Raw genomic sequence first — 10,444 nt, 5'->3', positions numbered from 1 at the left:
CCTCAGCCCGGTCATGCCCGTGAGCCAGCAGTGCCCGTCTGGGCCTGTCCTGGGACCACAGGCAGGGTCAGCCTGGCTCTGGGGGGCTCGGCCAACACCCCCTGGCCCAGCCCTCGGGGCCAGCTGGGCAATGCAGACCCTCCAGGAGGGCTCGGGCAGGACCCAGCTCACAGGCACGGGGCTGGAGGAGCTGAGCGTTTCTTTATCCTGTTTCTTGAACCTGTTCCTCTGTGTTGGTGTCCCCTTACTCAGGTATCCAGCTCCTGACCCCACTCGTGTCCCACCCACATCCATGCCAAGATGGATCGTTGAAGCTTCATCTGACATGGGACCCATTTCTGCTGCTTTTTGCATGACCGTCAAGTGAATCAGGGGCTTCACAAGTCCTCCAGTGGCAGAAAAATTCCTTAGGGATTCTCCTTCCAAGAACCCTCTGTGCCCAGCCCTGTGCCATGTGGGATGACCCTGCTTGGGCAGAAGATTGGGGCTGATGACCCTCTTCTATCCTGATCCACTCTGGGACTCTGTGGTCCTGTGACCACCCCTGCCCTTCCCGGGATGGGGCCACGTTTGGCGTTTGTGGGATGCGCCTTCAGTGGGTGGGATGGCTTCTCCCTCCCGGCGTCCCTATTTAGCAGCCTGTAAAAGGGATTAATGAGAGATGTGCTGGCTGTGCCCAGGATTTCAAAGCACTCCTGAATGATGCCCAAAACTCTCGTGCATAAGCAAAGTGAGGGATTAGGGACACGTCGGGTTTTATTGGGGCTCTGAGTTCAGCTGCAGCAACAATTGATCTTTCACGCAGTGATTGGTCACTGTCTGTCCCTCCCAGGGCCTGCTGGCTCTCCAGGGCACGTTTACTTGTTCCTAGCCCCAATTAGGATGGAGGTAATTGCCATTGCAATTTGTGTCATGAGGTTTGGCCGCTTGATTCCGTGGTGAGCTGGGGCTCCTGTCACCACCTCCTGGACAATGCCCCAGGCACTCTGGGGTGTATAAAAGATCCAAGGGCTCCACAGGTCTCCATCCAGCTTCTTCCACTTGTCTCTGCTCATTGATCGTTGTGGTAAGTCCAAGTCTTCCCTCCATCCTTCCTTCACCGTCTGTGCCTCTCTCAAGGAATCTTTGGCTGTGGATTTCCCAGGGAATCTTTGTCTCTGTGCTCCACCAGCTCTTGCAGTGCACAGTGAGGATGGTTGGGGTTATACCAGTGGACTCAAGTCCTCTGGGAGCCTGGTGATTTGGATGTGGGAGTTTTTCTTAATTCCCATGGGCAGGCAAGACCCAGGGATGGTGAGGGAGCGAGATTTCAGCAGCCGTTTCAGCTGTGGAAGGGGTTCTGCTCGGAATGCCAGAGATGCTCGAGAGCGTGTCCTGGGACACAGGCTCCAGGTGGGAGAGAGAGCCAGCAGGGATTTGGGATGAGTCCTTGGCCTGAGCCGTGGCTCTGCCTTGTCTTGCAGCTTTCCCTGCTGAACCAAAGGATGTCCTGCTCCAGCCTGTGTGTCCCTTCCTGCGGGGTGGCCACCCCGGCCCCTCTGGCTGACACCTGCAACGAGCCCTGCGTGCGGCAGTGCCCCGACTCCACGGTGGTGATCCAGCCCCCGGCCTCAGTGGTCACCTTCCCCGGGCCCATCCTCAGCTCCTTCCCGCAGCACAGCTCTGTGGGCTCGGCCGGAGCTCCCTTCGTTGGAGGCGGCTCTGGTGGCTCCTTTGGAGGCCGTGGCGGCTACGGGGGCTCTGGGGGCTACGGGGGCTATGGAGGCTTTGGAGGCTTTGGAGGCTATGGGGGTTATGGAGCCTGTGGTGGCTGGGGCCGTGGTTCCCGGTCCCTCGGGGGTGGCTGTGGGCCCTGCTAAACCCCAAATCTCCCTGGAGTTCAGTGCTGCCTCTGCCCATGGGCTCCACCACCAGCCCCTCCTGTCTTCTGCCACCTGAGCCAGGATGAAGCTGCAGCCCCTGCTGAGGGGTGGCCCAGCAGCCCCGGGAGCTGCAGGGTCCCCATCACCTGCCAGGGTGACCCTGCAGCCCCTCAGCCGGTGCCTTTGGGGTTTCCAGCACTGCCTCCACCAGCTCCCCCCTCTCTGCCATCCCACCCAGCTGTGCTGACCCTCGGGTGAGGGTCTGCCCTGCTCTGCCCAGCTCCGAGACTCCCGACCCGCCCTGGGAAGGGGGAACCTCTGGGGTGGAGCCCTGGGTTGTGCCTTGCTGCTGCCTTAGGATTTTTGTGTTTCCAGTGCACTGTAGCTGTGCTGGTTTGTCTCTTGCTGACACTGCCTACGGCCTTCTTCATCCACAATAAAGAACCTGCATTGCATGAACAATTTGGCTTCTGGTTGGTTTTTATGAGTTTGGTCCTCTGGTTTTCCATGTTGAGCTGGGATATGTTCACAGAACCCCAGGATCATTAAGGTTGGGAAGACCTCCAAGACCATCATCCAATCTTTGACTGGTTCCCACTCTGTCACCCTGCCCAGAGCTCTGGGTGCCATGTCCAGTTGTTCCTTGGACAGTTCCAGGGATGACAACTCCAAACCTCCCTGGGCAGCCCCTTCCAGTCCTGACCACCCTTTTCTGGAAGAAATTCTTCCCCAGATGAAGCTCAAACCACAACATTTATCATCAGGAGGCAGATGAATGGCCAGGGCTTGTGAGAGGTTCATCAGCTCAGACACCTTTGTCTTGTAGCACGCAAAGGATGGAGATGAATCATGATCCCTGTTCCAAGGGACAGGTTTAAACGGAAAAGTTTCAATTAATTTATTTATTCCTTTGTGGTCCTGCAACAAAAAATTAAAATGTCTTCAGTTTTTTCCACAGTCGATAATTTCAGAAGTTCAAAGCACCTCTCAGACGCCCGTAACTATTTTATGTATTTATAGGCTGTTATTAGTCTATTTAAAGCCTAATTCTCTTCTCAGATGCTCCATTATTTAAAAAACAGTCACTTCAGAGGTACAAGTTGAGGCAGTTCGATGTTTGCTTTCGTCAGAATTTATTTTATACCTTTCAAACTTTTATTCAAATGTGGCTCTGCACAAACAGCCACGGGAGACCCAACAATGAACTGCTTTGTCTCCTCATCCTCCAAATTCGGATTTATTTCTAGTCTTATCTTTAGATTTCTTGGAGTGAGCAAAACATATGTTAAAATTCCATTAATTTTAACTCTTTCTTTAACTGTTAAAAGTAGCTAAATCAGTCTGTAGAGCTGAGACAGTATAATTTATTTTAGTCTCAATTGGTTTTACTTGTGCATCCTGAGACACATGAAACTTTCCAGTTTTTACTTAGGAATTTGTCTGTAACTCCCCAGATTTTATTGATTAGCTTTAGTTAGAGAAAAGATTGAGATTATGACCAGTTGCCGCTAAATTTAGAGGCCTTAATGTCAGGATACAGCTTGAACAGCAACTTGAGCTGAGCTTCTGAATGGATAAATCAATCAAAATTCATCAAAAGCCTTGGGAAAGCTCCATCCTGAAATTTGCTGGAAATACAATCTCCAGTTTTACTGGGAAAGGTTTTCAATGAATTTTACTTTCATATTTTACGCTGAGCCCAAGCCAGGTCTGCTCCCTTGGCGGGACTGTGCCCTGGGAGATCTCCAGAGGTCCTTTCCAACCCACAGTTCTGGGATTCTGGGATGCTGGCATCGCCTCTGTGTGTTCGAAGGGCAGCAATTACACTCACAATGAGGGTTCGAGGGTTTAACTGAGCTTTCAGAGCTTGTTTGAGCCCAGACTCTGAGGCCAGCACCGGGCTATTACAAGGTTGTTGCTGCCGCCATTCAGGTACCTCGGTCATGAATAATTTGAGTCACTCCTCATCCCAAGGACCAGCCTGGGAACTCCACACTTCCATTGTCATTCCAATGGAGCCTGAGAGCAACGCTTGCACTCACCTGTCCTGACCAGCACTTCATGAAGTGAAGGTAAAGTGAAATTTTCTGCTCTGGAATAGATCAGGTCTCTCCATCCAGAAAGATGGAAAAATTCCACACACTACCAGCACAAAAGCATGGGAGAAAGAGGGGTTTTCTCCCAGCTTCTTGTCTTATCCCCCAAAATTTAATTAATGTGTAGCCAGTCTGTGCCTTAGTGATATACAGATTGTGTCATGTCCAATGTCTGCACTCGAGCTGGGATGTGAAAGCAAATTTAAAGGGGTATTTCCAAATATTTCCTAGGAAATTCTGGAATTGGAATTCATTTTCTGAGATTCTGCTGAGCTATTATTGGTTTGCAAAATGTGTGCTTGGGTTCAGCTGAGCTGACAAGGAGTTTCACAAAAGCCACAGGGTGCTGTGGCTCCATAAAACATCAAGCTGGGGACAAAAATCTGTGTCCATGCAAGCCAGAAAAAGCAAACCAGGGCCATTTTATGATGCTGTAACGTTTTTAATAAGAGTAAAGCTCACATTCACAACCTAAAGTAGCACAGAGAGCAGAAAGAATGGGCACCACATTAATTTATATGTGCAGAAAATCTCCCGGTTTCATTGGAACAATTTTGCTGTTGATTTTCCACTTCCAGACTTTTCCACTTGCTTCCAGTCCAATGAAACGAAGCCGATTGGATGATTTAGGGTTTCTCTGACACAGTTTCAAAGGCATTTAAGTCAGAAATGCATCCCTAGGACAGGCACAACCCAGGTTTCATTAGATTTAGCTGGGAAACAGCTATAAAAGAGTTATTTGTTAACAAATACTAAACCCTGTTTCCTTTACATCAGCAAACCCAGTGAGGGGTAAGAAATACAGCAGAGAAAAAGGAAAACAAAACATTTTGGAAGAACACTGAAGAAGCTTTACAGGAACCCCGAGCTCTCCCAAGTGCTGCATCTTCCCGTCGCAGTCCTGGACTCGGAGCTCCGGCAAAGCCTCCCCGGAGCAGCAGCCGTGAATTCCATCATTAATTCCCAGTCCCGGTTCCCTATGAAACCCCCGTGGATTTAGCAGGGGTAGCAGCTGCCGTAGGAGTATCTCTGGGTGTAGCAGGTGGAGTAGGGGGAGCAGTAGCGCGGGCTGTAGGAGGGGCAGCAGTCGCGGTAGCCGCAGAACCTCCCGTAGTAGCCCTGGTAGCCACAGGGGCTGCTGCAGTCGTAGCTGCGGGAGCTGAACACGGTCCCGTAGCTGCAGGGGGAGTAGCAGGAATCCTCACACTGCCTCTGGTAGTAGAAAGTCATCTTGGAGCTGGAGGGAGGCGAGTCTGGAAGGCAGGAAGGGAGAAAAAGCCTGTGAGGTGTGTTCCCGACAGCGAGTAAATCCCGAGTAAACGCTGCAGGGAAGGAAGAGACAGGAAACCACTGCCACTGTCCTCATCCTTTGTTCCATCCCGAATTTAGTGCCAGTTCTTCCCCCTAATCCTCCACTCTGAGCAGCCTTCCTGGGCTTTCCCACACAGCCCCACTGAAAAACGGGATTGTGAACCGTGACCCTGCGTCAAAGCAGGACTGGCAGGGAATGGGCTGGAAAATCCTTCAGAGCTGCACTGAGACGAAGACTTGGAGGGAAAAGGGCATCCGTGCAGGACTGAGACTCTTTCAAACACTTAAATATTAAAAATTCATGGAGAAAAGACTGTTTTGCATAGGAATAACTCCTAAGTCACAACCTTAATTCCCTTTAGCTGCAGCACTTGTAGATTAGCAGGGAAATAAAGGAGGAAGAGCAGCATCAAATTCATCCCTTCATCATCCACTCGAATTTCCCAGATCTTTCCCGACTTACCCTCGTCTACAAGGAGGAGAAGGCAGGAGAAGAGAATGATTTCTCCTCAGGGATGCGGGGGTTTTTATGGAGCTCCCAGTCCCGCCCCACACATGGAACACGTGCCTGCTCCCTGCGCCAGCTCCAATTTCCAGCCTGTGAGGTGGGAATTTTCCTTCCCTCATTGATATCCCGCTGCTTCCCGGGGTTTCTAATTATGGGTCCAGCACCGTGACAGGGCAGCTCCGCCCGCCAGGTCCCTTTCATCCCAAAACCACTCCGGCTAATTAAGCCTTGGTATCATCGTGCTGAATTTGCTCTTTGGGACAGCGACGACTCCTCGGAATCAGCAAAGACCTGCGGAATTCCGAACGCGGCAGGTTTGGAAGAGCAGGGAATGTGCTTTGTTGTGCTTTGTTGTGCTTTTTTTCCCCCCGCCTCTGGAACACTCATGGAAGGGAAGCACAACCCCTGCTTTTCATGGATTTCATAACTCTTACTAACACGCGGAGCATCAGCACGTTCCTGCCGATCCCTCCCAACATTTCCGGTGACTTCCAAAGGGGGAAGGAGCAGCTCTTTGATTTGGAGCCGCCATGCAAGGGGGGATATTGATTCAGCCAGAAAATTGGCCTGTAAGCATTGAAATGGTATGCCTGGGATGTATTTTTAGAGGGGGAAAAGCTCCCAGAGACCCAATTCCGAAGCTATCAATTACAACTTCAATAAAGCCAGGGAACAGGACACCCCAATCCACGTTTTTAGAGCGAGTGTTACATAACAGCCGGGCGTAACAACGTGGTGTTAATATTGAAATAATAAATCTCTTTGTGCCTGAAAATATTTAATAAGTCTTAATGAAGGCTTTGATATTCGAAATTCAGAGAAAGGCCCAGAACTCATGATGTGCTGCCTGTCATTATCCTCCCTTGGGATGGGAGTAAACAGCAAAACAGGGTTTTTGGAGGTGAAGGTCACCAGGGAACCCCAGGCTGGGGCTGCACCTCCACAGGGCTCAGCATTATTCATCTTCATTAGAGTGAATTAAACACCTCAACAATATTGAGAAGAAGTTACATTAAGTCATTTTTAGAATTTGGAGGATTTATTGGGAAAACTGCAGTTATTACAGAGATAAATCCCTGGGGTTTTTATCTTTGTCCTTGTCAGGAACCCCTGAGTGAATCGTTTTCTGATCTAAGTAAAAACAAACGCTGAGCAGATCTTTTTGGACCCAGCAAGATTTGCCTTGCTTGGGCTGGCTCTGCAGGAAATTGTGAGTGGATTTCATAAAACAAGCCTGGAGATTTCAAATATCATAAAATGAACCTGGAGATTTCAAATATCGTTATTTCTGCTTGAAATAATTTAGACTTGTTGGGGATTTCCAGCTGCTTTAAGGTTCTCATAAAGTCGTTGATGTCTGGTTTCATTCAAATGTATTTCCAGTCTTGGAAAAGGATCCCCACGTCTTTCTACGACTTAGGAGTTTGTTGAAGTTTGGTTGAATTAATTAAGAATAATTTTTTTTAAAATATAAATAAAAATAATATAAATATTCTGGCCTAAAAATGCGATTTTGAAATAAACCCAAACCATAAATTGTTTCTAGGGATTTTCGTTTTGAAAAATAATTTAAATTCTTTCTTCCTCAGATGAACCCAGAGTCATTACAGGTTTCATATATTGGCCTTTGTCCATTCATCCCAAATTGGGATTGCGAGCATCCATTAATTCTGCTCTCAATATCCTTCCTTCCTTTTCCAGCTATAACTCAGGATTTCACCACCCTAATTCCGCAAATGTAATTGACCCAGGAAGTCTGAACATGAAAGAAAAGAGCAACGCAAAGTCATCCTTTTGGCAGCCAAGAACTGAGTAACGATCCCAAAGCCAGGAAAACAATTCCATCAGCTGCAGGAATGACGTGCACAGGGTGAGTTTGGGATGTGATGAAAAGGAGTTTAAAGCACCAGAGGCTGGGGCAGATAAATGTATAAAAGGGAGAGAAATCTGAGGCTCTCCATTCGCACCTTCAGCCTCAGCTCTCGCTCAGCGTGGTAAGTCAGGCTTAAGGGGCTTTGCTGCTGGGTTTTGCTGTAGCGGGGTAGGGGTGGAACTTAAACTTTAAAATTGTATTTTAGAAGTGATTTCATGGCCATGCAGTTCAGGGCTTTTGGTAAAAACGGGGTGTTCAGGTGCCGTGTAGATGTCGAAATTTGGCTTATTTAGACATGCACTGTGAGAAGTGCTTCATTTGATGATATGATGAATTATTTCAGGATTTACTATTGATTAGCTGTGTCAGGGAGGTTTAGGTTGGATAGCAGGGAAAGGTTCTTCCCACAGAGGGTGGCCTTGAATGGAGAGGTTCAGTTGGTTCCTGCGTTGGCCCTTCTCTCCTCTCCCTGTTTTCCATGCTTGCACGGGGTTTCCTAGAAGCAGCAAATTCCTGCTGGATCTCTGGGACAAACCTGATCTTATCTTTCAAGCTGACAGAGGGCAGGTCCAGGTTAGAGTTACTGAAGGAATCATTCCCCGGGAGGGTGGGGAGGCCCTGGAACAGGATATTCCATGGATTCCCCATCCCTGGAAGTGTCCAAGGCCAGGCTGGAGCAACCTGTGGTAGTGGGAGCTGTCCCTGCCCATGGCAGGGCTGGAACAAAGGACGAGCTTTAATTCCCTTCCAACCCAAACCGTTCCGCGATTCTTTGATTCCTCTTTTCCGCCACCTTCCAGACTCGCCTCCCTCCAGCTCCAAGATGACTTTCTGCTACCAGAGGCAGTGTGAGGATTCCTGCTACTCCCCCTGCAGCTACGGGACCGTGTTCAGCTCCCGCAGCTACGACTGCGGCAGCCCCTGTGGCTACCAGGGCTACTACGGGCGGCTCTGTGGCTACCGCGACTACTGCCCCTCCTACAGCCCGCGCTACTGCTCCCCCTACTCCACCCGCTACTTCCAGAGATACTCCTACGGCAGCTGCTACCCCTGCTACCAGTGCTAAACCCAGCGCCGGGCAGGAAAAACCCCCAAAATCCGCGTACAAGGCCCCGCGATGAGTTTTGCTCTCGCTCAACTCCGCTGACGGCGGCTGCGGACGGGTCCTGAGGGTTTGGGATCTCCTCAACGCCTGCTGAGTTACTCTGAATAATTCACTTTTCTCGCTGTTCCTTCTCAATCTTTGGGGATGAAATTGTGTGTTCTGAGGTGTAACTTCACAGCAGGAGGTGCGAGAGCCTCGTGGGGCTGTGCTGACAGCACTGCTCCTCTCCAACACCAGCTTTACTCGCCAAACCTCTGCTGTGAGGTGCAGCAACTCCTCGGTGTACGATCATGTGAACCTCTGGCTACTCCTGTGCTACTCCAAGCTGTAACTTCTTCGTAGTCTCATTAAAAGATCTCTTGCATCACGCTGCTGCCTTCGGTTATATTTTAATGTTCTTTTTAATATTCTGTTGGGCTTCGCTAACTATTTACTCGACACATAGGAAAAAACGTTTAAAAGAGGCGCTGATTTCAGCCACAGCAGGGTTTCAGAAAAAAATAGGGAAAAGTGGATCATAGCTCAAGAAATTTAGTAATTAAGTGATTTTTATGTGCACGCACAAACACAAATATTCCCTATTTGTGAGCAGTTAGAATTGTTTGATTTCTGCATAATCTTATTATTGACAGGATAGAAGATGAAATGCCTCTGCACTGATAAAAGAAAAGTTAAAGACAAAATAGGGTTAAAGTTAAGGACAAAAAAGTTAAAGACAAAACAGAGTTAAAGTTAAGGACATAAAAAGTTAAAGCCAAAATAGTTAAAGACAAAATCTGGAGAGAAAAAACACATTTTGGTAAATTTTTTAGAAGTACTTTTTAACACAAAATTTTGAAATATTTGTGTTTGCTCTGGCCTAAATGCCAGCCCAGAACAGCTGGAAAAATGCATTAAATGAAGGAATAAAATAGAAAAAAAATCTTTAGCAAATGAAGATGGTGAAAAGCACTGAAGTTTCCTGGGGATGAACAGGTTTTAACCTGTTCCCATAAATCAGAGCACTTCATTAAACGCCTCAATTTATTATTCCCTGGGAATTTGACTCCATGTTTCTCTAATTAATAAGAGGTTCTATAAATTAGATTTCCACCTAATGACCGAACCCTGTCTTGAGTTCTTCCCTGTGTTTGTAGGCACAGAAGTGAGTTCCCATTTCTCCAACTCCATTTTGGATTTTCAGGATTTGGGACATCCAAATTTTGCATTAATTTGGAGCAGGGAAGGAACTTTGGAAAAAGTCCTGCACTTACTGAACTTCCCAGGACAATTCCTGGCCTTTCAGTGTCCCTCAGCTCTTTGGGAGGTGCTTTGGTCACTCAGAAATGATCTGACCAATGTAAACAGCAACAAAATTAAATTTATTTGGCCACGTCACAACTTCAATTAAAATAATTGGTTTCCTCGCCATCAGGGATCATTAATCTGTTCTCAACTCAACCCGACAATATAAAAAAAAACCACCTTTTTTTTTGTCTTAAAATCTTTTTGTCTCCTCCTCAGCTTTAGTGATGGAATCCAGAATGGAGAAGGGAATTAATAGGAGTTAAAATTATAAAACTGTACAACAAATCTCATTAATGCTGATTTTCAGCCTCACCTATGGCTTCTCAGCACAAATCAAGAGGCTTTTTTAAAATTCAGCAAATACCTCCCTGTATGACCTTCCCTGCAGTGAGCCAAGCCTCA

General features: G+C 48.0%; 1 protein-coding gene across 1 annotated transcript; it reads left to right on the top strand.

Moving 5' to 3' along the window:
• The first annotated feature begins 974 nt into the window (after nucleotides 1-974).
• LOC125318279 (claw keratin-like) lies at nucleotides 975-2,321 on the top strand. The gene is made up of 2 exons (XM_048288877.1): nucleotides 975-1,066; nucleotides 1,464-2,321. Exon 2 carries the CDS (start codon nucleotides 1,485-1,487, stop codon nucleotides 1,857-1,859), a length of 375 nt encoding a protein of 124 aa, XP_048144834.1. The 5' UTR covers nucleotides 975-1,066; nucleotides 1,464-1,484; the 3' UTR covers nucleotides 1,860-2,321.
• Nucleotides 2,322-10,444: the final 8,123 nt, after the last annotated feature.

The sequence above is a fragment of the Corvus hawaiiensis genome, chromosome 29 (assembly GCF_020740725.1).
Source record: "Corvus hawaiiensis isolate bCorHaw1 chromosome 29, bCorHaw1.pri.cur, whole genome shotgun sequence".
Taxonomy (NCBI): Eukaryota; Metazoa; Chordata; class Aves; order Passeriformes; family Corvidae; genus Corvus; species Corvus hawaiiensis.
The sequence above is the reverse complement of the archived record's forward strand: the minus strand, read 5'-3'. Positions and strand labels throughout refer to the sequence as shown.